At 40.3% G+C, this 18,049-nt stretch overlaps 1 protein-coding gene across 2 annotated transcripts in view; it reads right to left on the minus strand.

Moving 5' to 3' along the window:
- The window catches only part of dscamb (Down syndrome cell adhesion molecule b), a 156,201-nt gene that overhangs the window by 127,663 nt on the left and 10,489 nt on the right, over positions 1-18,049 (minus strand). For both annotated transcript variants that reach the window (XM_050072287.1, XM_050072278.1), the window contains exons 2-3: positions 6,247-6,564; positions 4,403-4,549 (exon numbers count right to left, since the gene is read on the minus strand). In XM_050072287.1, the coding sequence (XP_049928244.1) occupies positions 4,403-4,549; positions 6,247-6,564 (465 nt within the window). The remainder of the gene's footprint in view (positions 1-4,402; positions 4,550-6,246; positions 6,565-18,049) is intronic.

Raw genomic sequence — 18,049 nt, forward strand, 5'->3', positions numbered from 1 at the left:
TACTGATCATTTTTCTGTCTGCAAAAAAGTAGGCCTACGCAGGTTTTTAGCATTATTATGAAACAGGATATTTACTCTCGGTAACAAACATGCTGCTCACTTGTGCGTACAGTCAAATACATGGCATCAATGGCACTTAAGCCCATAGTGTACAAAGAGATGTTTCAGCTTATTGCTCGTCTCTCCTCCCTTACATGAAATTATCATCTGACAGACACAACAAGCAGCACTGTTGTCATCTTTGTTTGTGAACTGAAGCCATGCTTTGGACCACTTCTTCCTCTCTGCTATGACTCCGTCTTATTGCAAATTTTCAGCAGCATAGACGCATGGCTTTGACGTCATTGTTGCAATACGCAACTGTCAGAAAACATGCCGACATCGATTACAGGAACTGATAAACTCAGAGCCATATGATTCTGGAGATATACACCCAATTGCACATACTAGGCACTGAGGAAAATCATCTGCGGCAGATCTGAGCTGATAGATTAGAAGTAATAGTGCACATCAGGAGGACTGGAGCAGCTGAAATGTTATTGCAAGTCGATAACATACAACTGCATGCATCACATGAGTTTGACGTAATTGTTGGACTACGAAACTCTCAGAAAACGTGCTGGCATCGATAACAGCAATTGATAAATTTGAAGCCATAACATTCCGGTGGATTGGACAATTTGGAACCAGTTCTCAATTCTGATCCCCACTGAAGAGTGCAGGGTTGCAACTAACAATTACTTTGATTATCGATTAATCTACAGTTTATGACTGTCACAAGTTCCCTGATGTCTTAAAATGTCTTGTTTTGCCGATCAACTGTCCAAAACTCTAAGCATCCACTTAACAACCAAAGAGGACTAATAAAGCCGGACTATATTCACATTTGAGATGCTGAAACCGGTGATTTTTTTGCCATCTTAACTTAAACAACTATCAAGATAGTTGCCCATTAGTTATCTGTTTATCAACTAATCCATTAATCAACCAACTGTTTCAGCTCTAGAAAAGTGAAAGAAATACAATTACTACCGAGAATGATTTAAAACTAGTACTACACTTTTTTTTACTGAAAATTGTGTTCAATCTTGAGAAAATGTCCTTCTCACCAATTATGACATCTCATTCTCCCTTTATTAACCTAACCTAAACCACAGTGAATTCAGTAAACTAATCCTACCATTATATGTCTCTTATGTGTCTAGAATCTGAGCAGAATAACATCCAGTATTGCTACTGTCACAAAACCTAATTTGTGGTATTGTCCAATGATTCATTTCAATTGGATTGGTCCAGGGCTCTAACTTTGCAAGATGCCTACACTTACACAAGATTTGAATGGATGCAAATGTCGACACATGCATGAAAAGCTCTGAGAGTGGCACAGTGTGTATCATTTGCTACAGAGATTATGTTGACTCCACGCTAATGTTGCTTCTACATCCGTAGAAAGTAAGAAAAGTCAATAAGAACTTGCTATGTGGGAGATGTACACACAATTGTACATGCTAGGTACAGAGGAAAATAATCTGCGGCAGCTCTGAGCTGATAGATTACAAGTAAGAGTGCACATCAGGAGGACTCGAATGGCTGCAAGTCGACACAGAATCTGTGCTCAAATTGCACAACATACAACTGCATGCATCTTAAAGAAGAGTGCAATGACTCAGAGACAACATGTTGTTTGCAGCTCATTCAGTATCTAAGCACTGATTTTGTTGAAGCGCTTCTCTGCAACCAAGGCCGCCTGACTCATTACGCTGCCTCATATCATGAATGATGAGAGACAAAAGGTAGGTAGATGGAAAAACACAAAAACACACATCACCCCTTTTCAAATGCATGGCCACTTGAAACACACAGCAGCATGTAAAAGAACACAACTGCACAGACATTAGCACGTGCAAACCGCCGCACAAAGGTGCATGTGACAACACCGATCGACACATGTATGAAATAAAGGTCCACCATATAAAATCCTGGCAGCAACACAGTAGGACACAGCTCGACTCCTCCCCTCCCCGCTCTACTTTCTTTCTTTCTTTTTTCCCCCTCCTCTTTCATCTCTCTATTAGCTCTGTCAATTGTTTATCAAAAGCAGCGAGAAGGCGATCGGAGCCGGGCATTTGAAAGCTCGTGCTGCGAGATCCATTTTAAAATTCATGACGGGTTAATGGTATGTTAGTGGCAACATTAGGACCCAGTGAGCTTGCGTCGTGCTCATTCACATTGAAAACAGGCCGCTTCAAATGACTACTAAGCAGTCCTCATTCTGAGAGGTAATTCATATTGTAATTAACTTTTCAATCACAGCTGATTAATTAAGACAGGCCCTAGTCTGTAATTATGCATCTATTTTTGACCCTAATGTGAATCAGTGGATATTCAAAGATTACAGCGGCCGTGATTTAAGCCTCTATGCTGATCTTAAAAACCACATTTACACCTGACGACATTAAACTAGCAGATACATAATCATTAGTGATCAAAAGTTTCAAGTTTTGTAAACTGTGGATGTTCATTTGTTTAATAATCATGTGACATCATCCACCTAAATTGTTCAAAAACACCACCGTGGTGTCTCGAAATATCTCAAACCTTAACTGTTGTTGCTCACATTGTGATGCACAATGCAAGGGTAGGGAAGTGCGCTTGATGTTACCGTTCCCAACAAAAAACCAGAGATTAATAATTCAGTGTGGCTGTTGGATAGCTTTATTTTGTGTCCACTGAGACCAAGTCTTCTTTCATGAAAAATTGAAAAAAAAAGAAAAGAAAAGAGGGGCTGGAGAAGGCGTCGCAAAACCAGGCTGGGTCAAACTGCATCCTGTTGCCATTGTCAAGCCCTGTTGGTCTCCTCATGGCCTCTCCCTCTCGCGCACAGGCTTTTTGCTCGCGCACAAACACACTCACACACACATCCTTCTAACCCTCGCTCCTAGAGTAAACATACCCTCTCCATAACAGTGCGAGGTGAATCCGCTCATGCATCAGAATCGACCATCAAATATTTATCACGGAGCAGCAGTGATTTTGACAGTGTGCTCATGCTTTTGACAGCACTCGCCTGCTGCAATACTTATTGGAGTAAACACGGACAATCCAATATCGTTGTTCTTTTGAACGCTCGCGAAAGAACTCAAAAGAACACCGAGCATACAATATAATCCATCAAAACTTCACTGCATATTCTATAGGCCGTCAGAACTGCTGTAGAAAAAGGAAAGACGTCACTGCAGACACTACAATGAGAGCTGATTTAAGAAATGATTGGCAATGATTGTACTCAATATAAAAGGATGGCAAACACACAGAGACATGTGCACTTCAAATTCAAGTCACAGACAACGAGAAGGTCTATACATTTCCTAATTCAGGCCAACAGACCTTTGATTAAGATGTAGAGGAGACATGTTAAAGCATTTTATCCTCATAATGGACACCGCTTTCCAGCCACAGACGTGATAAACATCATCTCTGAGTCTTGTCTACATGATTCATTTCATTTACAGAAGGTAATCATATCTGCATGCTGCATATTCGCCTGCTCTCCGTGACATTAGGCAATGTCTTCAACCGGCAGCTCACAGCGAGTAACTCGAGTAACCTCGAGTAAATAAGTCGCTGGCATGGATCAGAAGACACATCTTCATGCTTGAGCAGACACATTTAAAATGCCACCAAAACACCGTCCCAGATTCTGCCCTCAGTCAAATGACATCAAGTGCTCACTTACAGGTCCCTGAACGCCCCAGTATGAAGCGAAATCAGCCAGCGGGCAGTACATGGAGCAATCAAGAGATAAGCATCCCATTTAACTTGAGTAAAAATCCAACCCGCAGAACGTTCTGGTGTCTTGCCTTATCATGCTGTGCCACTGGATTCAAACAAGGAGGGTAACTAGGTCAATGATGCTATGTAAACTGTTCCACTTTACCCCTTGCTGGACTCAAAATGGAGTTGGCTGAGGTGAAGTGTGTACAGGAGAGAGAGGCTCAGTGATTCAACGTGACAGTTATCAACATCCTCTGGCTAGTGAGAGGACAGGGCTGTGCTGAGCTGCAGAGCCCCAGTAATGGCAGACTACGACAGAAAACAGGTAAGAAGATGACTCACAGTGAAACAGAACATAGTGTCCAAAGAGCATGGAGCGGAGCAGAGCGGGGAGGAGGGCTGGGATAAACAGCGAAAAAAGAAGAAAAAAAAGCAACACACCTCACCCTCCATCAAACATTTCACCTTCTACAGACTCATTTTAACATTAACACTGGCATTTTACCTTCAAATATTACACATTCAACGTGATTTTTAACAGGCTGTATCCCTGGACTTATCTGAGCACTAAAAGCTCTGTTTTAAATCACTCAATTTACAGTGTAGGAAAAATAATTACTCGTCTTACCTGAGCTGAGTGAAACTGTGTCTTTCTCCCATGATACAACAGTGACGTAGGCCTCCACAGAAGCAGGGATAATGCACTTGAAGACGGCTACACTGCCTCTCATAGCCTTCTGGTCGGCCACTCTGACTGTGTAGGGTTCCCGTGAAACTGTAGATCAAGAAAAAAAAAACATAAATACATGACAAGTCGCATTCAGAAGGGATCAACTGCATTACTGTATTCTTAGTTTCATTTTTGGGGACAGGATGGGTGTCCAGGTGTGGACACAGGATCAAGCTCTCATCTAGGAAACCTCAACAGGAACAGGGGGCATAGGAAGCTGACTCTAGCATCACAATATTGCTTGCATCTTTTTGTTTTCGTCTTATTGTCTGTTGTGGACGTGTATGGGTGTGTGCCCCCACAGCACTCAGGTGAGGTTGGGGCTTTATAGAGAGGTAGTGACCAGGTGTCAGACCATAAGCGGCAAACATCCAAGAGAAACAGTGCAGAAAAAAAGGAAATATTGCGAGGCAAAACACCAAATGAGAATAAATCCGGGGTTGGCTTTTATTTTCACTTTCACTGGTGAGCGTGTTTACGGACAGTAACAGACAATCCTGCACAGTATACCTTTAAGTGTTAATTTTTTATCGGCAGAAATTTGGATCAAATTTGGTCACGCATGCAAAGCTAAATTTGGACTGTTATTGTAAGGCAGCAATACTTGTGCAGCTTCTAATCTTATCACATTGTATTGCATCATATCGTATCGTATCGTATCATATCGTATCCTATTGTATCATATTGTATTGCATCATATCGTATCGTATCAAATCGTATTGTATCATATCGTATTGTAATGTGAGTACAAAACCAAACTAGGTAAGAGTTAATATCGATTGTTGTTTCCAAGGTCAAGGATTAACTTTCAGTCCTTTTTCAATTCTTGTTCCAACATGGATGAAAAATCCTTGAAGTGCTCAGAAAAAATGAAAATCCACAACTCCATCTGCAGAGGAAAATCATGTGATACAGCTGAAAGCTCAAGCGTAGCTACTAAGGATGATTATTGGCACTTGATACCTTTAAAGTATCAACTGAAATAACCTAGTGCGAAGTAGTATTTAAAGTTCTCCAGTCAAACAGTACCTGCATTTGATCCTTTTTGTATGCAGATCTAGAAAAAAAAGACTGTATGTATTATTTTGCTTGAGCCAATCACTGCAAGCATCCTTCGATTTAATATGATGTGTGATTGGCCCACTACTGCAGCAGCTTCAATACAGTCTGTGGTGTATATATACTACACGCCTGTAGTAGATATAGGTATCAAATGGTACTCTGTTGGTACTGGTATGATTTTAAGGACACTGGCATTGGTACTGGTATTGTTTTTTAATCGATACTCCACCCTAGCAGGTGCTGAGTGGATCTTGCAATGAGAACCACATTGTCCTTGACTGTGATTTAAGTGCATTTTAAAGAGTTCACTCAAGTGGTCGATATGAATACAGCTTCTACGACCTACTGACGCCTTTTTATATCTTTTGACATATGTGCTCTTACAAAGTTCAGCTGATCTTTCCAATCACTTATCTAGGGCAAGATACCCATCCATCAGACTCAGATCAATTAATTAAAGTCATGCTCCAATCACTTTGAGCTTTTGCTCTTTGTCTGAGATACATGACAGGGTTATATACAGTATTTTTGGATTTTGGAAACCTGCACTTAATTCATTGGTACCATCACCATTTATACACCAAACATCTGTCATTTGTCTTTAAGTGTTTGAGTTTACCACTCAATTATGACAAAATTATCACACTGTTACTACACACAGACCTCCTCTATGGACTCACCAGCTTTGATGTGGACATCCTGACTCCTGATTTTGCCAGAGGGGTTCTCGGCAGTGCAGTAGTACGTGTTGTCGTGGATCAGCTTGCTGAAGCTGGATGGCAGGAAGTTGAAGATCTGGAGGGTTCCATTGGGGTGGACGTGGCGGATGCCCGGGACATCGTAGATCTCCTCGCCGGTCGCCAGATACCAGCGCAGCGAGGCGGGAGGTGCGCCACCAGCAGGACAGGGCACAGAGGTCCCTGTGGTGCTGGCAAATACTACCTCTTGCAAAGATGCATTGACAAAGTATAAGCTGGAATGTAGGTCCTCACTGAAAACTGCAAGAGAGGAAACACAGGATGTTCATCGTTACAACCATGGATTGTTTTTGATCATTTTTCTTGTGAACAGTTTGGAAGCACAACCTTGAAAGTAGGTCTCAAAAGAAATCTGGAGCAGAGGCCACAGACTTTTTGGCAAAAATATACTTTTGTTCTTCTTTAAATTCAGATTGTTCAGTATGTAAATGTGAAAAATTAGAAAGTATAAATTAGTATTCCTCTTAGTCATTCACTGTAACTGCGTCTATTTATGGAACATGATCAGCAGATTAGGATTCATCAATCTATTCCCATCCCTGGGACTTCGGGAACATTAAATTAACATAAACTACTATCAATTATGAAATAAGGTCAGTTGCCTTGATCATGTTCAAGCTTTAATTCAAGCCAACATCACAGTAAAGAGACTAACGTTAAATGCAGTTTACGCAGGAGCATTCTCCAGAGGAGAGGAGGGTAATAAATGTCAATGTTGGACCAATTAGCTCCACAGTAATCTACAGCTGTTTGATTTGAGTGGTGAAGCCAGCACATGTTTAAAATCTGAGGTTCTGTGTTTGAGAGAGACAGTCTGTTTGTATACTTCTGTATTTCAGGCAAAAATACTCGAATATACAGTATTTGTGTGTGTATCTCGCTTGCCATCTCAGCCTGGTGACGAGCCCAGAGGCTCTGCACTAAATGGCTTACAGTGGCACTGGCAGCTGGCTTGGACCCTCCCTGGGGAGAAAACATTTTAGCACTTCATAAATTCCTAACAAGGTTTCAAATTGCAGACGTTTCCATCCTTTTCTCTGCTCCAGCAGCTCTCAACCAGCAATGAGACAGGCCGATGACCTGCTCATGTACACGTCCACACAACACTCGTTTGCTGTAACAAATTAGGAATACTCATTAAAAATTATGAGCACGCTAGAGATCAATACTGCAGCATTTTTCTACAAGAATCTGTTGACATATTGGAGATCTGGACATTTGCACCATTTCTGTATGCAAACAACTCTGCAGTGTTACAGAGGCTGGTATATGCACTGGCAAACCTTTTCACATGACGTGGACTGACTGTGGAGAGTTTCATCCACATGAAGGAAAAAAGAGGGAGGCATGTCCAATAATTGATGTGTGTGCACAATATATTAGGATATGAGTGCAATTATTTGTACTCATTAATTCCTGCATCAACAGAATTAAATATGGGCAACTTTGCCTGTATTTCAGGCACTTAATATTATGGGTTAACATGGCAAAGAGAAGGCCAGGACAAGCGACCCAGAAAATCTATAAAAGGTACATTTGCTGTTAGCAATATGGCAATATATCGCAGGGGTGGAAAGTCAAAAAGTACATTTACCCAAGTACTTAAGTACAATTTTTATCGGTACTTAACTTTCCATTTTTTTTTACCACTTCTCAGTGAGCTGCAGCACTAAATGATGCTTACACTAGAATACATCAATATATTCATTATGATCCAATAAAATAATATACAAAATAATGTCAGCTCTGACAGGGGTGACTCTGCTTAATGCTTTTACTTCAGATACGTGAAGTACACTTTGCTGACAATATTTATAATTTGTACTTTTGAATGCAGGATTTTAGTACTACTACATTTCCACATTGTGGTATTAATACTTTATCTTTTATTCTTTACCCATAAACTATACGTAGCCACAGTGACGTCACCCTTTGCTTTTTGGACTCCCATTTTGAAGCCTCGAGTTTGGCATTTTCACAGCCAGAAGAGACCATATTTGGACGAGAGGGCGGAGCTATGGAGGAGCGAGGGGTGTATCAGACTGAGAACCCCAAGACACTGCCATGGTAGCGATTACGTCCACAGGAATAGTGCTGACCTTCGGAGCCAGTTTTACATAGTGGCCAAATTGTGGAATTACAACATCCGTGTCTGTCACATGATGCCATCGGGCCCAAAAAGACTATTTCCCATATATACATTTTCTTGTGTCACTATCCCTGCAAAATGACTAGTTTCACAATCTGGATTTTTTAGGTTTCATGTGCCATATAGCAGCCTTCATTGGCATGAACAGTGCCCTTCCTCCAACGCTGTATCCAGTTATCTTTATACAACTGATAGCGACTTGTCAACCACAAGGCAGTCACGCCTTAAAGCATACCCTGCTTTATCAAATATTTCACTCTAACTAGAACCATGATTTACAAAATGAACATCATGCTGAATTGAAGAAATCTTTAAATTAGACTTCTTTTTGCAACCAGTGGAGTTGACCCCTGCTGGCCATTAGAAAGAATGCAGGTTTAAGGCACTTCCACACTGACTTTGCTTTTCAGACTTGGAGATATCCCTTGCTCCCGCCACTGTTTAGCGAGATGGTGCAAATATAAGCTATCACCTTTAAGGATAAACTTGGCTAAAGCTATGTTAAATTTGGCATTGACAAATAGCATTAGCAATGAGCTAACACTGATGCCAGCATCCAGCAAATAGGTCAAAACAGAAATGGTGTACATTTTACCTGTAGTTGGTGTCTCGGGTGTTAAAATGCTAGATCCTATAAGACATTAACTAAGTGAAAGCGACCGACAAAACACAAGAATTGGAATTATAATAACAGTTTCTAACATATATTTGTGTAAATGATGCATACTAGAAAATTAACAAAATGTTTTCTAGTCGTTTTAGTATAATATGAGGTTCTGATGCTGTGTTTACTGACGCAGCTGTTTTTAGAAGTCCATCAGGCCTCCCTGTAACAAAACTGCACTTTGACTGGGACATTAATCCTCAAATAAACATTATTAAACTTTGCCAGGAGACGAAGGAACAAGCACACCATCCACACCCTGCAGACACTGAGGTGAATTACTGCAGTACAGCTTGTATCAAAGTGTCAGGCCTGATTGTTTCAGTCACAGGACAATCTGATGACTGAATCCATCTATCTGTCTACCTGCCTGTGTGTGACTCTGCCTGCTGTCTCTGGATGTACACTGATTTCATCTGTAAATGCTAACAATGCACATTTCAGGCCCACTGCTGCACATAACTATTTGTTACTTCCATCTGTGAATTGTACAAGGTGATGACTAACAATGCACCTCTGGTTTCTGCACATATTCTGCACATATGTTCAGTCTCTATAGATATACTGTGGACAGCTTGCAATGCTTATTAGCAAGTCTGGATGCATGTCGGTGCGCGTTTTCCCGTCATTACACCAGGAAATGGGGATAGGTAACAATGCACACTGTCTGTCTATCTACTTCTAAATAAATATCTATATATAAATGAAAAAAATCTCATGTGAATGAATCACTGAAAAATGTTTTTCTCCTGAGCTGGTTAATCCCCAGTCCTCCTGGTAATGAGCAATACAAACAGTGTTGTGCTTTGACAACTACATACAAGCAGACTGTGCGAATTTTACATATAGCATATTACATCTGAAACACACTGGCTCTTTAATTAACATATTTGACTTCAATAAAATATTAAGAAGAGCTGTATATATGCTCCCAGCAGAGGAACTTTTGTATACACTCCCCATACAGTCTCTTACATCAAAAAGTTTTAGCCAATTTGAATCTTTTAAAATGCGGTGAGATAGTGTGCTGGGTTCTCAGTGGGTCTGTGGCACCGGCCAAGATGAAAATAATACATCAAAGTCATATTAAATTCTGATTCATTCTCTTTTTTCCAGCTGGCACAGGGAGTATCAATCTTCTCAGTGCTCTGTTGATAATACAGACTGGAGCCATGAGGGGTGGAGGGGGCTGGGGGGATCAAAACCCCACCTGTTCATGGACGGTGCTCAAGGTTAGTGAGAAGGAGAAGACACTTTCAAATCACTCATGTCTATATTTTAAAACACTCAGCCTTTACTGATGTTACATTCAGTAGACAATCTCTTTGTGTTTAAGATATGAAATGTTCTGGTGATTATACTAAAGACTCTTTGTACATTTGGCTTATGTATGAGTATTGTTATACGTCAGCAGTCTGAGATCCTGGTTTGATGATGTCGTATGATCATATGGACGGATTCTGGGACGTAAGTGAAGACAAAGACTGTTTTTTAAAAAAAAAAAATAGCGCAAATTAAAAAAAAGAGCAAACTATTATTTTTCTTCATTAAAAGAATCCTGTGACAGACACAACCAGCACACATCAAAGTTTTCTGCAAATACAATTTGGGTACTTAGTTAATTGATACTTTGAACATTACAGCGCCACAATAGCAACCGGCTGGAGAGAAGTACATCAAAGAAGCGTGTGGTTGCTTGGAAAGCTTCTATTCTGTGCAAGCATCGGAGAAATTGGATTAGGATTTATGTCATGGCTGTTTTGATATTCGTCTATTTCACATATGAAAAGTACGTGAGAGCGACTCAATTTAGACTGGCTGAGTGATAGCGAGATTGATTTAATTAAAACAAGAAATGGACTCTGGTGGAAGGGCGCATATCACCGCACTACTCGTTTTCCTAATTGACTAAGCTCAGGAGCCAGGCCACAAATGCTCCGGTGACGCAGGTACATCACCCCATCAGACCTCACAAAGAGCACCGTGTCATGCCCCAACAAACGGCCTCAGGGCCCAACCACTTACTACATTGCCCGAGAGGAAATCAGTAATTGGCATAATTTTTCATGAGCTCAACCGTAAAGGTGAAATAAATGACACTGTTCAATAATGCATTATATGCATCTATAATTGACTATGATTTTTTTTCCTATGGGATATCTTCAGGGAGAAGGGCAGAAGGAAAAAAGCTGTTTCATTTAAATCATCGGTGGGGATAACACATGACTGGGTCATACAACTGAATACAGTACTGTTCCTGTAACATTTCAGATGAAGACTAAATTAAAAGAAGAAGCAATTCAGCCTTGTTGTGTGTGCGGTGTATCTGCTTATGGACTATCAATCTGATGCGTCCTGCCATCACCTGCACCAAGCTGTAAGGGCTGAAAACGCTGTGCATGGGGCATGTGCTTTTAAAACAGTACTGTTCCATTTACTCTTTTTAAGATGTATGCATGTATTGTCATAGTTTTGGTTGGTATGCTACATCAACATACTGAAAGATATCACTCAAAACTAACATTGTAGAGATTCTATATTGTCTTTTGATTGGTGCAGGTTCCAGGTTTCATGCAGCTGACTTAGGAAGCAGCTACATAATGGACACTGGGGTAGCAAGCAAGATTATGTGTCTGCTAACTTGATTTACTCTCCTTTTAGCTCTGTTTTGGTCTCCACCAACTCCTGAGAAAAAAAATCTGGCTCTGTAGCTGTTAAATGCTCTGCTATGTTCACCATCTGATTGGCAGATTTGTCTGCTTTCCAGTTTTTGCCTGTTGTGGCTGAAAATTGACACAAATGGGAGTGATGAAAGTGAATGAAAACAGTTAAGTTGTTGGACAGAAAACCAGAACAATCAGATACATCCTGCATAAAGACCCGTTTTCACTGGCAGAGTTGTCGGTGAAACTCCCTTCTCATTGCACATAGTCATTTGGTCCATGGTTCATCCAGAAATATCGATTAAAGCATCTCTTTTCAAGCATATTGTCTAAAACAGTGGCTCCCAACTAGTGGGTTGCAGTCCAAAACAGTCGTGGGACCATTCTGAATGGGCCACAAGTGACATCCAAATGTGTCAAGTTTGTAAAAAACAAATTATTTTTAAGCATAGATAATTTCTGGCACAGAGCTTTATGTTAAAGTGCCGTTTCCTGCTGTACATTGAGTTACTAAAAGACAAGTATTGGACAGAGTAACCAAATTAGCTCAACCACATGGCCAAACGCCAATATGATGTGTCAACCTCGAACTAGAGCAGCATTAATTTCTCCACAAGGCTGTGTGTTGCCTTTACACAACAAACAACTGTAAATGTGCCATGAAATTACAGTAAAATGTGTTTTCGTCAATTTTCAGTAAAGAACAATGGACATAACTTAAAGCTGCAGTAGATAAACCTTGTGCGGTTTCTTATGACATTTCAGTCATCCAACAGCCATTACTATATTAGACTTTTTGTAGATGCTAACACTCTTGTTCGACAACAATTACGCTGATCTGCATTTAAACCTTGGGCTTTACATCATCTGTTGTACTGAGTGCTGCGTTACATAATTTTGCAGCACTGTTAATATATACTGTAACTGGCATTTATGATTAATTATTTAAAATGTGATTTGGGAACAGCCACAGTAATGTTCCCACAGAGTTACTGTATACAATCAGACAAACAACACCTATGGCTCAGCATCATCACGGGACTGTGATCCTTCACACAATAGAGCTGATCATTTGACAGGGTGTAACCAACCATGACAGTGTGCTTTCAGAGCCACTGGGGCGCTTCATTTAAGTAAACGTGCAATCAATGCCGATGGGAGCGAACAGCAGGTAAAGATGAATTCACTAACTGGTTGTTTTCTGAATCTCAAGAAGGAAGAAGTTACCACAAAAAAAAATCACATTTTCAATCTTGTATTCTGAGCGTTTGGGGATACAGCTGCTCGGACACATGATCAAAGCATGTAAAAGTCACGTAGCATTGGTGAGATTTTTACTGTCTCATGTACCTGCAGCGTTAAGTGAAAAGTCCCAATGCCACATGGGAAACTGGTGACAACCTATTAACTCTCACTCCATAGTTACATATTCTGTCTTTCATGCAGCCGGCTGGCTTTTTTCATGAACACTCTCTGACATGGAAGAAGAGAGAACAGCAGAGAGCAAACAAGAAGAGGCAAAAAGAGAATCAGAGAGACAGTGGGATTGATTCAGCTTCCCATATTTCAGAGGGCACTCGCATTGCATCTGTTGAGCGAGCAGAGCCATTGTCTGAGTTGTCATCGCCGCCGCGGTAGGGGGACTCAGCACCACATGGCAGCGTGGCACCGGGTGCTTTACAGTGACAATGTGACAGCGGGAACCCTGGGTAATTAAAGCAACTCTCTGCTCTGTGCCCTCAGGGCAAGTCTGCCTGGGATGTGGAGATCATACCTGGCTCGCTCACATTCTAGAGTCACAGTAGCCACAGCAATTTTCCACCTTAACAAATTTCTATTCCTATTCTGTGGATTTATGGACAGCAGCATTGGTATGATGTAAAGCATGTCATCAAGCTGGCTTCACAGCAGCTAAAAGCAGGAGTCTGACCTGTGCATGACCCAAATTGGAGATAAAGTGTACAGGTATTTTCTTTTTCATTTAAACTGAATTAAACAGCTGAAAATCCTATTTTACCAAAGTAAATGTAGCCATTAACCAAAGGCCATAAACCTGAAAGTAACATATAGCAGCTAGAGGTCCTGAGACAGACAGACAACAACCCTTCAGGGCCAGGCAGTCCAGTATGAGTAAGCATTCCCACTGATCTGATCTGCCCAGAGGCAATACACCATGCATGGAAGTTAAATGACTGTCTTCCAATTTGCTCTCATGAATATTAAGCAGTGCTGTGACAGTAGAAAGGGTTGGCTGTATGCAAGCTGCTGATCCACACCGACAGATCTGTCCTCTGATGTCTAGGAGGGGCGGGCAACGCTAAAACGAGGCCCCCACAGCAGATGAGCCTCCTCCTCCCCGGTCTATTTTCACATCTTAAATGGGCCAGAGTGGCTGCCTGTCTCATCAAGGGGAAGCCAGAGACCCTGGACTGTTTCTCACTTTAGTAAAACTGAGCGATAAAGACAGTGATGTCTAAATTATGCTGCTGACGATGATGATGATGAGTGCATGAGAGAGGATCTGATGAGGGATTACACTGTAGCAAACTATAGCAGCTCCCTCTGCTGCTGCCGCTGATGAATAAAAACTTCCACTAGAACAAATCTAATATTGCTATGTGATGTAACCAGTGCACTAGGAAGTGTAGGGAAACCCACGTCTGTGATAAAGTAAATAAAAACAATAGATTACAATTCAAAGTGTCGCCTAGATTCACTGTATGTTTACGATGAGTGTAAACCCAGAAACTCGCACTGATCTACATAAGCCTTTGCAATTAGAGGGAACTTATTACACATTATTTAAGATTTCAACACCTGCAATCTCACCTATTAATTAAAATAATTTTCTAATTTTACCAAGAACTGAGGAGAGCGGCACTGTGGTGTTGCCTCTCCTCAACCTAATTAACAAGAATGAAAAACTATGTATTTATAGAAAGCTAATGCTAATCCTTTTGACAAACAGTGCGCATATATTTATAAATATTTTTATGGTTGATCTATTCTTGTGAGGTGCATCACTGTTGGCAACACACAGACTGCCAAAAAGACAGGCTTTGGAATCCAGTGAGATGTGCTGTATGTATGGTGGAGATCACTGCAACCATAAACATGACGTTTTGTCATGTATATCCCAATAAAATAGTATACAGTGTTTTTTGTAAAGACACACTACATAATTAAAAGGATTATGATGTTAGGTTTGTCATCAAATCCAAGTCTGAAACCCCCTAAACTCTGGACGCACCTACTGAGTTTCCCCAACGTAGCTTCAAAGGTAGAAAAATAAAACAGCATCAAATATATATCCTGCATCTGCATGTTCCAGCACTTCACTGACGGTAGTATATCATGCTTACATCCTGACAAATCAAATAGGGTATGGTTCTTTTATACATATTGCTGCAGTTGACCCTGACACATTTGTCATCTTTACAAATGTTGTGACCTTATTATGGTATAAAATTAGCTGATTTGAAAGAGGCTTTGCAGCATGATGTGTTGAAACAATGGACCAATGGGTGAGTCTACAGGGCTGAATAGGTAAAGGAGAAACTTGTTGGAATAATCAAGAAAACAGAAGGTTAAGCGTCAAAATAACCATTTAGGACGACATAAATGTTGCTACAAACCACGAGCCATCGAACAGAACAGAAAACTGCAGTAATATAGAATCACCTGGCACATGGTAAACATCTGCAAATGATGGATGGAGTTCTCTGCATGATTTAATAACAGTATCCAGTGTTCATGTGCTCGTGCAAAATCACATTTCAACAAATATATCCACTACCTGTTCTCAAGTATTGTTATGGCCACAGTGGTGGAATGTAACCAAGTACATTTACTTAAGTACTTGAGGTTTGTTTTAGAGGAAGATATCAAATGTTTTACTCCACTTCATTTATCTGACAGCCACAGATTATTTAGATTATTAATACAAAATATAATCAGCTAATTAACGATGACATATTACTACTGGATTAAGCTACAAAGCAGCATATAAAAGATTTAAAAATGAGATCCATCTTTACCCGCTGCAAGAATAGAGATGTTTACAGACTAATGTGCAGTTAGAATCCAGTAATATATTATTCTGAAATGGGCCATTCTGTGTGAGTACTTTTACTTTTGGTACTTAAAGGGTATATTTTGATGCTAATACATCTGTATTTCCACTTGAGTAAGACTTTAAATGCAAAGTATTCTTGCACTGTGGTATTACTACGTTTAATACCCTGGAACCCGAGCTTTTGTTTGGTATGCATTTTTAATTTATCTCTGCTATTTGAGATTAGGACCTGATAAGCATGAAAAAGTAAGCATTGTCTTTAAACTGCATAGTTTTTGAAAAAAAAAAAAATAAAAAAAAAATAAATAAATAAATAAATAAATAAAAGACTCCTCATGTGGGGAAGTAAAAAACAAATAAGTCCGCACACCAAGTAGCTACCATTTCGAGATCTTTCAAGCCACACGGCTCTTCCTCAGACTTTGGTGTGCAGATTTATTTGTTTTTTACTTTGCCAGACATATCTTTGGTCCGGCAACCACTCCATCCACTGTCTTTTGTATTGTCCTCATATGGGGACAATGGGTTTATCTTAAATGTCACAGGTGTGTCATTAAGTATAAAACTGTTTTGTCTGAACATGTCTGTGCAAAAACAATATGGCAAATAATGCAACATATCTCAAAGCCTTGTGATTTGCTCATTTTATAACTCTGTATAAATTTTCTTTGCTTCATACTCCAAGCTAGGAATGTCATTTGTGTCGCTGGAGGCTACAGTAAAAGATCTGAGTACTTCTTCCACCTCTGTACGACTATTATTCAAGCTCAGTTTTGCTGTGGCTCGCCTGTCAGTAATGCATTGTCTATGTCATTATGACATATGCTATACTTTGGATGACGGGCCGCTGCTCCAGTGTTACAGTCAACAGTGGATATCTATCTTTTAAGATTCTCTTTGTAATTTACCATCATACTTAAACATGTCTGATTGAGACTTGAGTGGATATAATTGAATCCCCTACAAACTAATGTAATGGTCAGCATACAAAGCCTCTCGTGATAACACGATTAAGCAGCAGCATTCTCGTTGTGCAGATGCCTGCTGGCAGAGGCCTTACCTCAGTTAAACAAGAAGACATGGCACATACCGGACAACCAACCTTATTATGTCATCAAACATTAAGGTTAAGGGCCTTCTGAACATGACCGCTGTCCACCTGCATGCCAGCTGAGGTAACGCGATGATGTCCACGGAGGTTTCAGTGAACACAACACTGCGACATGAGGAGCGCTCAAGAGAATGACCTGACACTGACGGACTTTGGCCCTAAAGGATATTATGTCACTTGTGTTACCTGATTCTGTTTGCTACCCATGGCACATATTTCCTTTGTGAAATGGCGGCAAAAATAACCTTTTCACTTTAGAAGCTGTTTCATACAAAGCATTGATTTTCATCTAAAAAATTTGCACAGAAATTTAGAAAAGATGATTTTGTGGGTTCTTATGAGTGCTTGCACACCCCCGCGGAGCATTCATGCAGGGGAGAAATATTCTGACAGACCTCAATTTCAGCAATTTTGCCTGTGGAAATATATGTTTGACAATTGAAATCCTTTGTTCTAACTGATGTCATACCTCCAGGTCATAGCTGTCAACATGGGGGAACGTCTTATCTATTTGGTTTCTTAACACCCATTATTGTACGAACAACTAAAGGACAATATATTGCTTAAGCAGCTGGGATACAATGAAGATGGTGATGTAGCTGATATTGCTAACTTTATATGTTGGTCACAGAATCAAGCTAGCCACAACAGTTAGCATTAGCAACAAATTTGGGATCTGATTAATTTATGTATTGTGTAGTTAACATTAGCCCCTTAAACATTCTCTATCTTGGCAATTTGCATGCAGATTTTTCATATTCCTGCCCCACATTTTTGCATCACACTGGTGAGAAACAGCTTTAAGTCTGGCCTTTGTAGTCTGTATTATTAGGTGGTGAGTCACCTCAGCTGATCACCATGTAGCCTAACCAACTGCATGCTTGCAGGCAAACGTCAACACCTCATTCCAAAAAATTAAGATTAATCTCAATCTACATATATTTAGAGGGTTTATCACCCAAAATAAATCACTGATATTCAGCAAAGATACTGGTGTAAGACAGACCACAGAAAGACTTTATATGTTGTGGTAGCGCTTAGCTTTGAGGGAAACATAACAGCT

This window comes from Epinephelus moara, chromosome 2 (genome assembly GCF_006386435.1).
Source record: "Epinephelus moara isolate mb chromosome 2, YSFRI_EMoa_1.0, whole genome shotgun sequence".
Taxonomy (NCBI): domain Eukaryota; kingdom Metazoa; phylum Chordata; class Actinopteri; order Perciformes; family Serranidae; genus Epinephelus; species Epinephelus moara.